The sequence below is a fragment of the Numenius arquata genome, chromosome 2 (assembly GCF_964106895.1).
Source record: "Numenius arquata chromosome 2, bNumArq3.hap1.1, whole genome shotgun sequence".
Lineage (NCBI taxonomy): Eukaryota > Metazoa > Chordata > Aves > Charadriiformes > Scolopacidae > Numenius > Numenius arquata.
Genome location: NC_133577.1, coordinates 3,413,695 through 3,430,973, shown reverse-complemented (window position 1 = coordinate 3,430,973; position 17,279 = coordinate 3,413,695). Strand labels below are relative to the sequence as shown.

The window sequence follows — 17,279 nt, the reverse complement described above, 5'->3', positions numbered from 1 at the left end:
TGGAAGGGACCTTAAAGATCATTGAGTTCCAACCCCCTGCCACGGGCAGGGACACCTCCCACCAGACCAGGTTGCTCCAAGCCCCATCCAGCCTGGCCTTGAACCCCTCCAGGGATGGGGCAGCCACAGCTTCTCTGGGCAACCTGTTCCAGGGTCTCCCCACCCTCACAGGAAAGAATTTCTTCCTAAAATCTCATCTAAATCTCCCCTATTTCATTTTAAAACCATCCCACCTCATCCAATGGCTCCCCTCCCTGATCAAGAGTCCCTCCCCATCTCTCCTGGAGCCCCTTTAGGGACTGGAAGGGGCTCTAAGGTCTCCCCAGAGCCTTCTCTTCTCCAGGCTGAACAACCCCAACTCTCTCAGCCTGTCCTCACAGCAGATGGGCTCCAGCCCTCTGATCATTGTGGTTCTGAACACTGGTCAGAAAATACTGGGGTTTATGCTTATTTGTAACAAAGCATAAAGGATACTGTGTGTTTTAATACTACATATTTTTTTTTCTTTAGGTGGGATTAGTGCTTCCCCTCCATAAAACACTTTATGCATTAAGTAAGACCAGAAGGCTTCCTTCTATAAGATTTCCTACTCAAGCCAGAAATAGCATGGAGCAAGGATGGAGTATCTGGATGGATCCCAGACACCAGGAGAACCAGTAATGGAGGACACTGTCACGGAAAAGTGGGGAGGGCTGGTACAACCAACCCCCCACAGGAGTCACCATGGGGGTCACCAAAGTAGGAGCTGTGCAAATACACAGTGGTGCTCCTACTGTCCTGATGCTCAAGCTTTGATCATCTAAGGCAAAACGCCCAAAAAGCAGTTCTGGCCAGGACACACGAGTGGTTCCAAGACAAAAAGAGCTTAACTGTTCCCAAGGTATTTTTTATTTTCAATCTCACACACAGGATGTTCTTCCAATACAGCCGAGAAGTCTGTGCCTAACACCTTTCACAAGGACTTAGCAGCGTTTCTTCAATGCACTTTGTTAGCTTTATACTCCACGTGGAAACATAAGGATTTAGGCCTGGAAAGGACTATCAATCCATGCAAACCCACTTAAAATGGATTATTTTAGTCCGGAAAAAGATAGTAACTTTTCTTCTTCCGCCAACCAAAAGCCACAAAACATGTTGTTGAGCAAACCATCCTGCATTATCCCTATTTCAAAACAAGGAAAACCTACAGGGAACATTAAAAACCATCAGCAACAGATAAAAAGTCAGGGTCAGTCCTGAAACTCCATTGAATTCCTGCTCCTGTGTTTTAACCACATCCTTTCAGGGGACAGGTTACAGGTACCATTAGGGTGATGACTACAGATGGCGATTATATGAAGTAATCCAAAGTCTACTCTTCCGAAACCTTATCAGAAATCCTGCAGGATGTACCGATATCAATGTATCTTCTACAGCAAAAATACCATCTCTCACGTAAGTGTGAGGAAACCGGGTCTCTTTAGGGCACGAAGCAGATGGCTCAGACAAGCACATGATAAATCTTCCCGTATGAAAGGACCAGCAATCACTCCTCTTCCTCGGCCAATTTGACTAAAAAAAAAAAAATTAACTGTCATGAAAGACTAAAGTGAACCAAAAAGTTTGGGTGGAATTTAGTTCTCAGGATACTTTGGAAAAATCAAACACTGGGGACAGTCTCCAAAAAGTATGACATATAACAATCTGAGTCTCAGTTCTCCAACACTGACCTGAGCAGGTTCTAAGGTCACTTCCAGGAAACAAAATATTATGGTAAAAACCTCGACACCTAAGCATTTTCATCACAAAATTAAAATCTCAACCCAATTCCTTCTGGCAAAAAATATTCCGGAAGCATTGGCTCTGTTCCAATATGAAACACAAACCATTCTGATAACGAAGAAACACTTCCAGACAGGAAATCCAGTGACGATCATAGAATCGCCTGGGTTGGAAGGGACCTTAAAGATCATCTAGTCCAACCATCCAGCTAACTCTGATAAAAACCTTCACTAAACCATGTCACTAAGCACTATGTCAACCCATCTTTTAAATACCTCCAGGGATCCATCACCTTGTCCCATCGCCTGTGACTTGGGAGAAGAGACCGACCCCCCCTGGCTACACCCTCCTTTCAGGGAGTTGTAGAGAGCGAGAAGGTCTCCCCTCAGCCTCCTTTTCTCCAGGCTGAACACCCCCAGCTCCCTCAGCCTCTCCTCACAAGACTTGTTCTCCAGACCCCTCACCAGCTCCGTTGCCCTTCTCTGGACACGCTCCGGCACCTCAAAACTTCAGAATTTAAAAGAATGATATTGGGATGCAGCGTATTACTTTGAATTCGCTTTCTCCATGAACACTGAGAGCAGCGCAAAGGGCAACAACTTCAGCTACTCAAATACACAACACAAGGCGAACAGACTTCCCCGTTCTTAGAGGATGGAGGTAAAGAAGTAAAAGCCAGACAACTACCGAATTTCCTTAGAGCAACAGGAATCACCTTTATTTTTACTCATCCTTTGCAGCAAGTCCTTTTCACTTCAAGATCATCATCTCATACATTTCCTTCCTCTTCCACCAATATCCTTCCTATTCCCTCCCACCCCCCAGTAGCAAATTGGGAATAGCCCCAAGGTTTTATGTGTGTTGGTCTTAGCACTTCATAGCACCAGACCTTCAATTTGTGAGAAATTTGTACCAGCAGAAGTTTTCCACGTTGAGTTCAGCTTAGAAGGGTAAATCCAGTTTAAAAGAAGTAATCTAAGGCCTGCTAACCTCACATAATCATATATATATATATCTCCAGAAGCTAAGGATCTGTAGACAACTTACTTGCTTGAACTCCCTTTGTAGTCAGTGAGGCTGAATTAGGGACCATGCTCTTTTCCATCCTCCTGGCTCATTTTGTGTTAAAAAAAACCCAACAAAATAAAAAGGAAAATTTTTCATTTTAGCCAAAAAAAAAAAAATCATCTGGAAAAGCAGTTTGCTTGCACAGGCTCAGCAAAGACTTCCTTAAATTTGAGAGTCTATGGATTTAATTTTAAAAAATCTTTACCTGCACCCTGGAGAAGCTTCTTGAGTCACACATTTGTTATCCTGTGCCCAGAGATGTAAGGAATTAAAGTGACTTTACCACTCCTAGCAGGTAAAAAAACCGTTCTGGTATAGAAGCATGTTCAATTAAGAAACAATTTTCAACCCTCAGCAACCCACAGGCCACTGAACCCAGGTACGGAGCTCCAGGTTCTGGATCTCAACTCCCTTTGTGAATTTAATCATAGAATGGTTCAAGTTGGAAAGGACCTTAAAGATCATCCAGTTCCAACCCCCTGCCATGGGCAGGGACACCTCCCACCAGACCTGGTGGCTCAAAGCCCCATCCAGCCTGGCCTTAAACACTTCCAGGGATGGGGCATCCACTTAACTCTGACAGAAGATCCAACCAAGGAAAAGCAAACCATAAACCAATTCCTTCCCTAGAACGTAGCTGCAAACTACATTATAAAAATACAAAGCACAAATAGCTTTTTGTATTTTTTCCAAAACTCTTGCAAGATGCAGCTTCTTAAAGACAGGACAAAGGCTGTTGTGCGCTTCAGTGTGCTGCTGTGTGCTGGAGTCACTCAAAATTATTAGCTAAACTGGCAATTAAAGTTTTTCTATAATGTCCTTTAATTCCAATGAAATGCCAAGTATTCTTGCAAACTATCCCTGTTGTGAGTGTTTAGAATCCTCCGGTAACCGAAATTAGACCTACAACTTAAGTCACTCATCTACAACAAGTGATTTTCTGTCACTTCAACTATATTCAAAAACATCAAAAACAGAAAATGGGAGCATTTATACCTTCCTGTTAACTCCCCTCTATTTGTAATACAAGCTGGACATTCACTGAAATGTTAAAAAGCTACTTTTAACTCCTCTCCTGAGAAATTCAGACAAGACTGAACACGTTGAGTCCAGCACGAGGATATGCTTCTGGGTTTTTAACCAGACTTGGAAGAGGCAACTCTTATTAAGTGCCCCCAAAACTGTTACTCCAGGAACCTCTCTCACATTCAAGTCACCCAGATCCAGCTACTAGAAAGCTGGGACAGGGCCAAAACCAAGAGACACTTCAAGAGCTTTAATGAGAGGTGCAAGTGCATCTGAGCCCACCATCTGGAGAAGATCCCTGGTCTACACTACGGGAATGACTGGGGATATCAAAAAAATGGGGGAGGTTTCCATACAGAAAATTCAAGCTCAAGAACCTGAGAAGTGAACAGAAATACACATTCCCATCTCCTCAGCCTACAGATGCCCAGCCCAACATACTTACCTTCCTGTCCTCCTCATCAGCATAATGGAGCAATTCCTTAGGACTCAGAGCTGCTCCACAGAAAATTTAAGACATTGAAAACAACTTGCAGGAGATAGAAACCTTGAATTTCAATCCCAGTCCCACCTTATTGTCAAAAAGCAAAAACACTGATAAAAACCACAAGTTCTGTACATCATCCAGCTACTTGGAGAACCAAGACACTGGGCAAGTCACAGTTCAACACTGCCTTGTCTGAGCAGTGAGATCTCAACTGCTTGGCTACTGAGAACTACAGGATCAGATCCAGAAGTACATGACAATACTTACTCTAATCTATTAACAATTTGCTTCAGAACTGGAGAGGGGCAGGGAGAACCCAACAGAACACACCTTGTGTGAAGTTAGTTCCCTAAATAAATTAGGAGAGCATTTAGAAGTTCCTGCAGCATCTCAGAAGACTTGGGTAACGGTTAAGGCTGTTTTCCTCATTTGGTTCAGTAGAGGGAGCCAAAGTTTCATCACAGATGCAGCAGCACTTCAGACTTTCCCTAGTTACTCTGGAACCAAGCACAGGCCTAAACAGCCCCAAACCAAGGTACTGACAGGGTTTTTGGCACTGAGAAGCTGTGCAAAGTTCAGCAGATCAAAGTTTTTTCATCTTCTGATGTTCTCTTTGCAACTCAGAGAACGATTCCACAGATACCCACCCATTAATCACACACACACATCAGGTTCAAAATTTATTTCCCATTCATTTCTTGCACTTGAAGTACTCTTCGATGACATCTTTGGCCTGAGATTCCTTGCCATAGTCCTGTAACACAAGATAACCCATTAAAAATATACAGACCCACTCAAAATTTTACAACTCAGATTCCAACACTTTCTCAAGGCATTCCCAAAATTCTAGACAAGTAACCTCAAGCCATCTCTCAGCTGCTTTCCCTTCGTTCTCTAATAAAAGGCTAATCAGAGTGTAACATCCAGTGGTACGGATCCAAACAAATTCATTTCTGCTTGAAGAAAGGCAAATAAAGTATGCAAAGCAGTGGCAAAGCTCGCGAACACCTGCAGAAGGAATCAGTCTTTCTTGAGAAGATGTAGCCATCTCTTGGGACCTCAAAGACAACAAAGTCTTCAAGGCTCGTACTGTGGCTTCACTTTACCAGTGTCTTTTTAAAACAGTGCTCCGCAAAACATTTTCAAGTTGAGCGGAGACATTGAACTGGCATTTTTTTCTGATGCAAAACTTCATCTCATTACTTACAATGTCTTTCCTCTAATGGTTAGTGGCAAGTGGGCATAGATACTTGGAAGGACAGAACCACTAACCCACAAAATAAGTATTTTAAATAAACATGAAAGATACTATAGAACAGGGCGTTAATGGGAGGAAGCAGCTTATTTTCACTACTAACAATGAAGAACAACTGTTTTAAAAAAATAAAATCCAAGAGCTCTAATAGTCCCTTATCTAAAGCAAACTCATCTTTGTTGCTTATTTTCAGAAGACAAGAAATAAGCTATAATTAGCTTGTTCTTACTTTGACAACCACACAACTGCAGCCCACTACTTTGCGGGGTTTTCCTTCTCTGTCGATCTTGCAGAGACCAACCCATTCACCCAGCTTCTTGTTGTCATCAACCTGTGTGAAACATCGCATCGCATTAGGACTAATCGCTTCTAGCATAACTGGGTTCAGAAAAAAAAACCACTGTAATTGGAGTAATGGAGGGATGCTTTCCTCAAGTATCAGTTTGTGGTGCAGCAAAGTACAAAGTTACAAAGATTAGGGGCCTAGAACATCTCTCTGATAAGGAAAGGCTGAGGGACTTGGGTCTGTTTAGTCTGGAGAAGAGAAGGCTGAGGGGGGATCTGATCAATGCCTATAAATACTTAAAAGGTGGGTGTCAGGAGGATGGGGCCAGTCTTCTTTCAATGGTGTCCAGTGACAGGACAAGAGGGAACGGGCACAAACTTGGACATGGGAAGTTCCATCTAAACATGAGGAGGAACTTCTTCCCTTTGAGGGTGGCAGAGCCCTGGAAGAGGCTGCCCAGAGAGGTGGAGTCTCCATCTCTGGAGACATTCCAAACCCACCTGGACACGTTCCTGTGGGACCTACTCTGGGTGGACCTGCTTTGGCAGGGCATTGGACTAGATGATCTCCAGAGGTCCCTTACAACCCCATGTGATTCTGTGATTATATAGTTTTTAAGTATTTTAATTTGAAATCACATTGAGACTCCTCTCATCCTCCACAACCACCTGCTGCATTAATTCTACTTCTTTAATTATTCTATTCTAATAATTCCATTAACTCTACACAGGACACAAACATTCATGTAAAATACCTAATACACATCCTTTGCCATTTACATCCAGTTTTCATAATCCTGTGACAACCACACAACTAAAAACCTCTGCTGCTACGAGTAATTTTGCTTCAGTAAGCCATATGCAGTGTTACAGCAGAGTGTTTCAAAGGTTCAGCCCTTTACACACTCAAATTTCAGCTTATATTGCAGGGTAACTGTTCTAAACTTGTGTGTCAAGTTCCAACACTCACCTTTATTAAGTTTATCTGATGTTCTGCACAAAGTGCTTCAACTAATTTTACATACGTGGGTTCATCACAATTTGAAGCCAGAACACAAAGATGGGCTTGGCGCCTAAAAAAAAAAAAAAATATGGAAACTTAGAAATGTAACTTTAAAGGCTGCTTAAACTTTCTTTAATAATCAGAACTGTGAAGAACAGAATTCAGCACATGCATTTCTAGACAATCACTTCCTAAGTTTCATTTTTGGTTTTGAGACACCACACGCTTTTGAAACACTATGTAGTAGATCATTTCAAAAATATACTTTTTTTCATATACGTAACAAAACACTTTGTCAGCTTTATTATCAGATTCTATTCCAGTTTTGGAGGCTTCTAAAAATACCACTAAAACTCTCAGCCATTGGAAAAAGGTGTAATGACGGGATAAATATTCCGTGCCATAAAGTACTGGTGACACTATTAGAAAGCAACCAAGTTACAAGTTGCTTTTTCTTGTTCATCTCAGATTGCAATAATTTAACATTAGAATTGTAATTATTAAAAGCTTGCATTTCCACACCAAGTTGTCATAAGCTCTTCAGAACAATCTTTTCCACTTACCTTCAAAGAAGCTGTTATGACAGGGCCTCGTTTCTAATTAGGATCTTTGTATAGTGTGGTACAATGTTAAGAGTACCAAAGGGACACCTGACAACAAGAAGAGCTGTATAGGTCTTCTGTGCTTAACCTAACGCATTTTGACCACTGCAAACAGTTTTCTCTACGGCCGCCTTCATCATGAGCTTCACCAGAACATTTCAGAAACATTTCCAAGCAAGAACCATCACATACAGATGTGTATAAACCTTGTACATACATCATCCCCTTGACGTACATAATGTGAAGGCATAGCTGAACTAAAAATAACTCTTACAAATGAGCTGCCAGTCACCTGAGTTGTATCTCTCTTCCATCATTTGGCACCTTGTCTTAAAGCATTTGGCATACAGGTTTGTCAGACTGCAATTCTCACTCATAAGACGAGTGAAGGGGTATCCGACAAATGCTGAAGTCATCACCCAAACACTGTAGCATTACACTTAAACATTGTTTATTCTTAAAAGTATATGCCTATAGGCACAGAGGTGTGTGTATGGATGTATATACCTATATATATAGTACTTCACCCAACCAAGAAACCATAGTTACCTTGGTTGGCACATGGCATATAGGACAAGTCTAATATTATTTTGATATTGTACTAAAGCAATTATTTACAGATGCAGTATCAAAAAAACAAAGCTAAAAAAAAGTAAAGGCAAGCTATGAATTTCAGCTTTTCCTTATAAAAACTGAGCCAACTCTTCCAGGTTTAAGTCTGACATACATATTAACCCTCCCAATTAAAATCCTTAGCAAGTTTTGCCAAGAGTTTATCATGTCTTAAAACACAAGATTCTCAAGCCCCATATTTCCATAAGTACACACTGCAAGCACCATTCTGGTTTTTGTTTTCTTTTGGGTTTTCTTCCCACAAAACTAATCCACATGAAAACTCAATGGCACTGGAGTCACAAAAAGATAAAACCTAATACGCTAGATGGCGTTATTCTTGAGTCACCAAATTTAGTGTCTGTATTTTAAGATCACAGGTAAAGACTCTAAACAGAGAAAACACAAGACAAAACTCATTGGCAGAAAAAAAGCATTCTTGCAAAAGCTTTTAATTGAACACGTGGACAGAGCAAGCACTGTACATGTTCAACATAATGGTCCGAGGCCTGGAGCACCTCTCCTATGAAGACAGGCTGAGAGCATTGGGGTTGTTCAGCCTGGAGAAGAGAAGGCTCCAGGGAGAATTTAGAGTCCCTTCCAGTCCCCAAAGGGGCTACAGGAGAGATGGGGAGGGACTCTTGATCAGGGAGTGTTACAATAGAACAAGGGGTAATGGTTTTAAACTGAAAAAGGGGTGATTTCAGTTACATGCTAGAAAGAAATTCTTCCCTGTGATGGTAGCAAGACACTGGAACAGGTTGCCCAGAGAAGCTGTGGCTGCCCCATCCCTGGAGGGGTTCAAGGCCAGGCTGGATGGGGCTTGGAGCAACCTGGTCTGGTGGGAGGTGTCCCTGCCCAGGGCAAGGGATGGGACTGGATGGTCTTTAAAGTTCCTTCCAACCCAAACCATTTTATGATTCTAACATACCTCACCCAATTTTGCTATTTACAATAGACGAAGTGGGAAAACGACACTTACTTGTCCAAGGCTTTGGCTGCTTCACGGATACCACGAGCGAGGCCATCATGGATAAGTGCAGTCTTCAGCACTTCTTGCAGGGCGGTGTTAACATCCATTACACCTCCAGCAGTAATGCTAAAGAGAAGACACATATCACCCTGATCCTGCCAACATCTTACAACTATAAGCCAAAGCCCCCCATTCACCTGCAAGCATCCAATCGTTTAAAAAAACACACAGAATAACAGCAAGGTAAAGAACTAGGCCAAAGGAGAAATTGAAAAAAAGAAGGATTTGGAAGAAAGTGAAGAGATCAAACCTTCCTAGCGAGCCAGCCGGCCTAGCTCTCTCCAGGCTCCCTCACAAAGAAGGGAATCCGTGCACCCCGCCAGCCTGACCCACGCCCAGCCTCCCCCCTGCAGGAAGCATGCGGCAGCTCCACGGCGGGGCCTACCAGGCCCAACACGGGGCAGACGCCACAAGGCGCGGTAGGTCAGGCGAGAAGCGGCCCGCCCGGCCCCGCCGCCCCCAACCGCCCCGGCCCCGCTCACCCTTCCTCGGCCATGGTGCTCTCGGTGGGTGCTGCTCCCGCCCGGGTTCCTGCTGCAAATACAGACACAGGCCGCCCCGGTGAGTGGCGACGGCCGCCCCGGAGCCCCCGCCCGGCCCGTTCCCGCCGCGATGCCCCGCCGGCGGCGGGGATTCAGCCCGGCAGGCCCCGGCGCCATCACCGCTACTCACCCCGGCGCCGCCGCCAGCCGCCAGCGAAAGAGGGGGTGGGCCTTCCGCCTCGCGCTCTTATAGCTCGCTAGGACCCCAGCGCACGCGGGCGCAGGCTGTCCGCGGCGCTGCCTGATCCGCCGCCTCGCCCGCCCCTTCGTAGCCATGGAGACGGCGGCGGGGCAGCCAGGACTGGCCCGGCCGCAGGGAGCGCGGCCTCCTGAGGGGTAAGCCAACTCCAGCAGCCGGCTAGGGGCCACCTGGGGCTAGGGGCCACCTGAGGCTGGGTCCCATCGTCTTCCCTCGGGCAGTAAGGGCGCCTGTTGCTGCTGAAGCGGTCTGGCCTCAAATGGCAGCGTTCCTCAACACCTGGCAGCCTGGAGGAAGATGGGAAACAAACCTGACTGAAATCTCCGCTGCGGGGGGGGGTGCCGCACTTAGCTGTACCTCAGAGATCTAAAAAGTGCGACTGCACGTGGCCATCAGGTGCTCAGGCTCGCCACGTGTGTGTGGGCATTACGGCACAAACTTGAACGTGGGAAGTTCCATCTCAACATGAGGAGGAACTTCTTTCCTGTGAGGGTGCCAGAGCCCTGGAAGAGGCTGCCCAGGGAGGTGGTAGAGTCTCCGTCTCTGGAGACATTGCAAACCCACCTGGACACGTTCCTGTGCAACCTGCTCTGGGTGTCCCTGCTTTGGCAGGGGGTTGGACTAGGTGGTTTCCAAAGGTCCCTTCCAACCCCTACCATTCTGTCATTCACGAGTGATTCAGTTGATCTGTGTGCCTGCAGTGCGGCCACCACGCTTCCAAAGTGTTACTTGCTCAGGTGCTGTCAGTCTGACACAGGACTTTAGTGGACACAGGACTTTAGGACACTAGTCGATCCTATCTGTTTTAGGCTTGACAATTTGACCGTTGGGCAGTTTGCACATTGCCATCTTCACAAAAAATACGTAGTGATGAAATATAACAAAAATAGGTAACTAATATTGATACCCATGGTTTGTGGCTAATGCAATCGGGCACATTCGTCACCAATGTTGTCAGTCACCTTTTCTACAAGATGTCCTTCTTTGATCTTTCTGGTGTTGCCGAGTGGCAGCCTGTAGGCTACATCCAGGTGGTGAGAAGACACTGTCTACACAGTGTCCCACCAGGGCTGATGTTGGCAGGGGAGGACACAGAGGGACAGCTTAGCTAGCTCAGAACTGCCCCACAGGACTCCAAGGTGCATATGGCCACCTCCGACTACAGCTGGAAACTCCGAACTGCAACCCCAGTTGCAATAACCTACTGGGTTGCAACCACTGCAACCCCAAGACAGGAATTTAGCAGCTGCTGGGGGACATTTGGCCTTGACTTCTCCCCTCCTTCCATCTGTGGACAAGATGGTGCTCAGAACCCAGAAAGCATGCAAACACACACAAATTATAATGCCCACCTTCTTTCCCTCTCCCCAGGGAGAATGTTCTTCCCTATATCCATGCATCACTTTGTGGGAAAATAGTGGAAGATTGGTGAGGAGGACTGAGCGTTTAACGCGCTTGAGTGACTTGCAGCTGAGTTGTCAAAAAGCACATATACGAATTGTTGCTTAGTCTTGTGTGTTTGGCAAGTAAAGCATCTGTGTTTAGATAACACAGGGCTGTGATAGACTTAGAGGCACCCTATCGAACATCCTTGAGATTCCTGCCCTGCTGCGGGAAAGATCAAAGCACGGTGATAAACTACACCCATGTGAGTCCCTGTGTGAAACCAGCAGGTTGGGTGATCCTCTTGCATGGACCGAGCTCTGCCTGGGTGCCTCTGCCTGGGTGCTGCTTCAGGGATGTCCCAGTTGGCGAGGTAATGAAAATAAATTAACTCTTTGCATTTCACCCTTGGTTTTGTGGTTGTTTCAGCATCCCGCCTGTGCCGGCTCACACGCGCTTGGTCTTCTTGTGACCCTTAAAAAGCCCTAAAGATGCGTAATTGATAGAGGAGGTCTTGTACTGAGTGGAATAATAAATCATTATCTCCCTCAAGGACATCAAAGGGTAATAACAAGTCCATAACCAGCCATAAGACACATCAGTGTCGCCAGGTAAGTGCAATATATACTCTGTCCAGGAGATGGAAGTATACACATGTAAAAGATTTGTATTACAGCAACAGTGATACAGCAAAAGTCATATTATCATCTAATATTCTAGAAGCAGAACATGCAAAAAATATTTTTTCCTAGCACAGTTGCAAGAAAACAAAGCTGCACCAAGATAAAAGCTACGTATGTGTAGAGGGGAGGTTTGCCACGGCACTGAACTCTGTGCTGAAATGTTGGTATCGCATAGCAGGCATGCGTTATTTGTGTGTAATGATTAACGGAAGTGTGTCACCCTGTTTGAAAGTCCAGTCTGCTGCACACTGGGTTAACGTGAGCTCAGCGTGGGCACTCTATGCACTGTTGGCACTACTCCACCTGCTCCACCTTTCTGTCCAGACTCCTACAAGGAGTAGCGAGTTCCTTAACCTCTGTTACTGTCTCTTGGGAGTCACAATGTCCCTTTAGCACCCTGCTGTTTAAATACTGGCAGAGAGCCACGGGGCACCATGCATTTAAGTCAAAGATTACACACACTTGAGGGTGAGTGAGTGGGGTAACAAGCAGAGTGCCAGAAAACAGGAGCTGCCAGATACAGCCCTGCCTGGGTTCTAGAGAGCTGGGGGGGGGTCAGTGCAAACCCTGCCCCAGCAGAGGAACCCCGTCCTGTCTCAAGGTTTGTTTATCTTATAAACACCATAATATGCTGTCTATAAACTTGGATTTGGGGACGGCAAGAGTAACCACAAGCTGCTGTCACATGACATTGACAGAATCACAGAATGATATGGGGCTGGAAGGGACCTCTGGAGACCACCTAGTCCAACCACCTGCCAGAGCAGGTCCACCCAGAGCAGGTTGCACAGGAACGTGTCCAGGTGGATTTGGAATGTCTCCAGAGATGGAGACTCTACCACCTCCCTGGGCAGCCTGTTCCAGGGTTCTGCCCCCCTCAAAGGGAAGAAGTTCCTCCTCATGTTGAGATGGAACTTCTTATATTCAAGTTTGTGCCTGTTCTCTCTTGTCCTGTCCCTGGGCACCACTGAAAAAACACTGGCCCCATCTTCCTGACACCCACTCTTTAAGTATTCATAGGTATTGATCAGATCCCCCCTCAGCCTTCTCTTCTCCAGACTAAAAAGACCAAAGTCCCTCAGCCTTTCCTCGTAAGGGAGATGCTCCAGGCCCCTCATCATCTTTGTAGCCCTCTGCTGTACCCTCTCCAGCAGTTGCCTGCTGGAGAATTTCAATTCTCCAAGAATTTCAAGAATTTCAATTCTTGTTCTGGGCAAACCATTCAGACTCCCCTTCTTGCTGCATATATTTAAAAATCCTTTGGTTATAGCTACTACCCTCTGTGCTCTCCATTCAATTCCTTGACTCCTCCTGACTTTCCCTCCTTTCCCGGGTGGCATCCTCCCTCTTTTTGCCCTGTATGATCAAAATGGCAACTGAACGTAGGGGCTTTTTCCCAATAGTGGTACCGTAGTGAGGATACAATGGTTCGCTCTGTCTCAGCCACCTTCTTCCTGTTTCTTTTGGCTTTCTCTATTTTTCTCCTTGTCTTTGGCTGTGGTAACCTTTACCTTCACCCCGTGCTCACCTTGGCAACTATGACCCATCTTTTCTTCAAATTGCCAGACTCCAGTGACAGCTCAAGTGCCATGTTGTAAACTGTGGAGACTCAGGAATAATGAGTAATGAGTAATTCAGACAGCGGCAGGGTACAGTGAGGCAGGCGAAAGTGTCAGGTATTACAACCTCCCAAAAGAGGTCCCCGACACTGCTAAACGCTGAACAATCAGTTCTGAATTTCAGTTCTGAACAACCCATCCAAAAATTACTTCCCTCTGACATCTGCTTCTAGAATTTCAAAGCCCAGGCATGTGCTGTGATTACATTTCTCATGTCACAAGATGGAATTATCTCATTTTCATTCCAAAACAGACGTGATTCCTCAGCCCCGTGCGACGTCGAGTTGGAATCCTTCTTGCAAGTAACAAAAGTGCACATTTCACCTCCCCTCTTCCTAAACAATTATCCATTTCCTGGTCACACAGTTCAGAAAAAGGTTCACGGAATCAGGGAATTGTCAGAGTTGGAAGGGACCTCTAGAGATCACCTAGTCCAACTCCCCTGCCAAAGCAGGGTTGCCCAGAGCACATCACTCAGGGCTGCATCCAGGTGGGTCTTGAAGATCTCCAGAGAAGGGGACTCCACACCCTCCCTGGACAGCCTGTTCCAGGGCTCTGGCACCCTCACCGGAAAGAAGTTTTTCCTCATATTTGAATGGAACTTCCCATGTTCCAGCTTGTGCCCATTGCCCCTCGTCCTGTCACTGGGAACCACTGAAAAGAGTCCGGCTCCATCATCCTTCAAGCCACCCTTTAGATACTTGTAAGCATTAATAATGTCTCCCCTCAGCCTTCTCTTCTCCAGGCTAAAGAGTCCCAAAGAGTTCTGAAATCATAAAGATTTTTGTAAAGGGTGATCTGTTTTTATCCATTTTCTTGCCGTTCCACAGAAGTCCTGCTCCCCAGCCCAGAGGGGAGAGCTGTGTATTTCCAAGGTAACGGGCTCAGGAGTACAAGGGATGTCTGTGTCAAGTTTCAAGCACCTGGAGAAAAGACGGTGAGACCAATTCTGGGGTCCCAGAAAGAGGACAAGCTCTGTCATTTCAATACCAATTAGAGAAGAAGACAGACTTTGGTGCCGTGATAACTGAAGAAAACAGTTTGCCGCTTTTCGTTGCTTTCCACCGATTCTGCAGTAGACTCTCAACGGATGTGGTTATCGTGTGGTTGCATTAGAGTCATTTTAAACTCTTTGCAAATGCCTGTGTGCAGCCACTATGACTTCAGGCAAAAGAAATAGTAATAAATGGAAACAAGCACTGGCTAAGTGATTTCTGGATTGTAATGCAAAAGTATTTCTAAGATGTCTCCAAATATACAGAGCTAATAATAAGGGATATGTATTCCTACCTGTGCCGAGCATTTTGGGATGTCCTGGAAGTCCCCGAAGGAAGGTGCTCGTAAAGCAATGGTTCTTAATAAGGTTTTATCTTGTGGACATAAGCAACGGATGTAGACTCAGTCTGCAGTATTTATAAAGGGCTCGGTGCTCCAAGGTATAAATTCTATGTATGATTTGGGATCTGAGAGGAAAGAAACATTCTTTTAAAGTTGCTGCAGACATGACATAAGCAAAAAAGACTTGCATGCTTTTAAAATAAATTATTTTCGTTAGACTTGAAAAACTACCGTGACAGGCTGGTAACAAGTCCTGGCTCAAAGCTGAACAAATATTTCTAGGTTATGAAGAATTTATGAAGAATTAACAAACATGTTCCATCAACCATTATCTTCTGGTGATAATGAGCAGTGCATAAGTAAATGGTGTGCATGCACAGGGAGTTCACAGCCCCGCTTCATTATCGGAGCCAATAATCGGCTTCTCCTGATCACAGGACAAGGCTGCAGCCCCCCCCACTTCAGCCTTCTCCTGCGTGCATTGCCTTTGTGGGAATCTAACTCCATAGGCTTTACTGGATTATTCGTTACTCGCATGTAATTATTAAAGAGAGGAGGACTGGGTCTTGAAAGTAGCTGGAATCTGAGTGAGACTCTGGACTGAAAAGAGCAAGTAGTTGGAGTGAAAAATACTTCAGTTCCTGAACATAACTGACTGTCTGTCTTTAGCCACAAAAGGAAAGCTTTGTTCTCCCTCCACAATTTAATCTCTCTCGACAAGTTCATAGAATCATAGAAGGGTTTGGGTTGGAAGGGACCGTAAAGATCATCCAGTTCCAACCCCCCTGCCCTGGGCAGGGACACCTCCCACCAGACCAGGTTGCTCAAAGCCCCATCCAGCCTGGCCTTGAACACCTCCAGGGATGGGGCATCCACAACTTCTCTGGGCAACCTGTTCCAGTGTCTCACCACCCTCACAGGAAAGAATTTCTTTAGGAAGAAGATTTTAGGAATCTCATCTAAATCTCCCCTCTTTCAGTTTAAAACAGTTACCCCTCGTCCTATGGTTCCCCTCCCTGATCAAGAGTCCCTCCCCATCTCTCCTGGAGCCCCTTTAGGGACTGCAAGGGGCTCTAAGGTCTCCCCGGAGCCTTCTCTTCTCCAGGCTGAGCATTCATGTGTCATGCCTTGCACATATCACCTTTTTCTTATTATCCTTTTTGCTAAAGTCAGGATGACTTGCAAGTGCTCTTCCTTCTTTTTTTTGGGGGGGGGAGGGGGAGGTTAAGGCTGCTCAAGGGGCTGTATCTGTGAAAAGGATTTACATTTCTCTCTTTTTCTGGAGGCCGACAGGAAAAGATCAAGGTAGTTCTTAGGGATTTTTCAACTTCACAGCCGTAATACATGCCACACACAATATATTGTCAGAACAGAGTTCAGCAAAGGAATGTGTGGCTGTTGTTCTTCGTGGCTGCTAAATATTTTTTAAGTTTCCTAATCTTGTGATAAGAAAGTAACTCTGCTTCTTCCTGTCACATGGAAGTGTGGGATTCTAAAGTTAGGTACATGGCAACATTTGCTCTGAAATGTCCTTATAATGCATCTTATATAACTGGTGACTAGATGGGATACCGATGGCCTACTTAAAATAGTGCTTTTAAGTAATTACTGTTTTTTCTCCTCAAGCCATGGACGGGCTGTCTTCTATTATATTTTGAAGAAGTCCCCAGGTCTCCTTCCTCACTTTCCTCCCCTAACCCTTATGAACTTGTGCCAAATGCGCACATCCTCCTCATCTCCACCCTAAATTGATTCCCAGCCAGTTTATAGTTATTCATTCTTCTGACAACTTTGTCATTCGGCTCTTTTGTTACTGCTTTATGGTTCCTGTAACTTGCTAAGGGCAGTGGAGATGATCAATGATCTTGCCTGGTCTGTCAGTCCTAAGAAGCCTTCCTGAGTCTCCCGTTGGTGCGGAAGACAGAGATGCCACAGCTTTTTTTAAGAGATGAATATTTGTGGTTCCAAGGCAAATCAGGAGCCCTACAGTAACCACCAGCCACCCGCGAGGAACCTTAGAGAGCAAAACTGGGCCAAAGTGGTTAAGTTTTCAGGAAATGTAATCAGCTTACTCAGCTGTAGCAAGGCAGAGTCCCCGGAGCTGATCCCTCCGTTACCATCCAAACTCCATGGGACATACCTCTTGGGTCCCTGACCCCAGCTCCCTGCGGTCCCTACCAGTTACAATAACATAATATCCATAAACTGTTTGAGCTCCTGTTTTCATAGACAGCATAGAATCATAGAACAGTTCACGTTAGAAGGGGACCTTAAAGATCATCCAGTTCTACTCCCCTGCCATGGGCAGGGACACCTCCCACCAGACCAGGTTGCTCAAAGCCCCATCTAACCTGGCCTTGGACACCTCCAGGGATGGGGCAGC

At 45.4% G+C, this 17,279-nt stretch overlaps 1 protein-coding gene and 3 non-coding genes across 4 annotated transcripts; all 4 read right to left on the bottom strand.

The window, feature by feature from the left end:
* Positions 1-4,726: 4,726 nt before the first annotated feature.
* On the bottom strand, positions 4,727-4,811 carry LOC141462706 (small nucleolar RNA SNORD100). The gene has a single exon (XR_012463220.1). It is a non-coding gene; the product is annotated as a small nucleolar RNA SNORD100 (small nucleolar RNA).
* A 199-nt stretch (positions 4,812-5,010) lies between these two features.
* RPS12 (ribosomal protein S12) lies at positions 5,011-9,830 on the bottom strand. Its single transcript, XM_074168364.1, has 6 exons — positions 9,805-9,830; positions 9,615-9,666; positions 9,082-9,198; positions 6,853-6,955; positions 5,827-5,928; positions 5,011-5,096 (listed from the first exon to the last, which is right to left on the bottom strand). Exons 2-6 carry the CDS (start codon positions 9,626-9,628, stop codon positions 5,034-5,036), a joined length of 399 nt encoding a protein of 132 aa, XP_074024465.1. The 5' UTR covers positions 9,629-9,666; positions 9,805-9,830; the 3' UTR covers positions 5,011-5,033.
* LOC141462702 (small nucleolar RNA SNORA33) lies at positions 5,379-5,514 on the bottom strand. Its single transcript, XR_012463217.1, has one exon. It is a non-coding gene; the product is annotated as a small nucleolar RNA SNORA33 (small nucleolar RNA).
* LOC141462694 (small nucleolar RNA SNORD101) lies at positions 7,838-7,912 on the bottom strand. Its single transcript, XR_012463209.1, has one exon. It is a non-coding gene; the product is annotated as a small nucleolar RNA SNORD101 (small nucleolar RNA).
* Positions 9,831-17,279: the final 7,449 nt, after the last annotated feature.

Coding starts and splice junctions, on each gene's coding strand:
- RPS12 (XM_074168364.1), bottom strand. Junction 5,929..6,852: donor ATCAGATAAACTTAATAAAG/GTGAGTGTTGGA, acceptor TGTTTCACACAG/GTTGATGACAACAAGAAGCT. Junction 5,097..5,826: donor GCAGTTGTGTGGTTGTCAAA/GTAAGAACAAGC, acceptor CTTGTGTTACAG/GACTATGGCAAGGAATCTCA.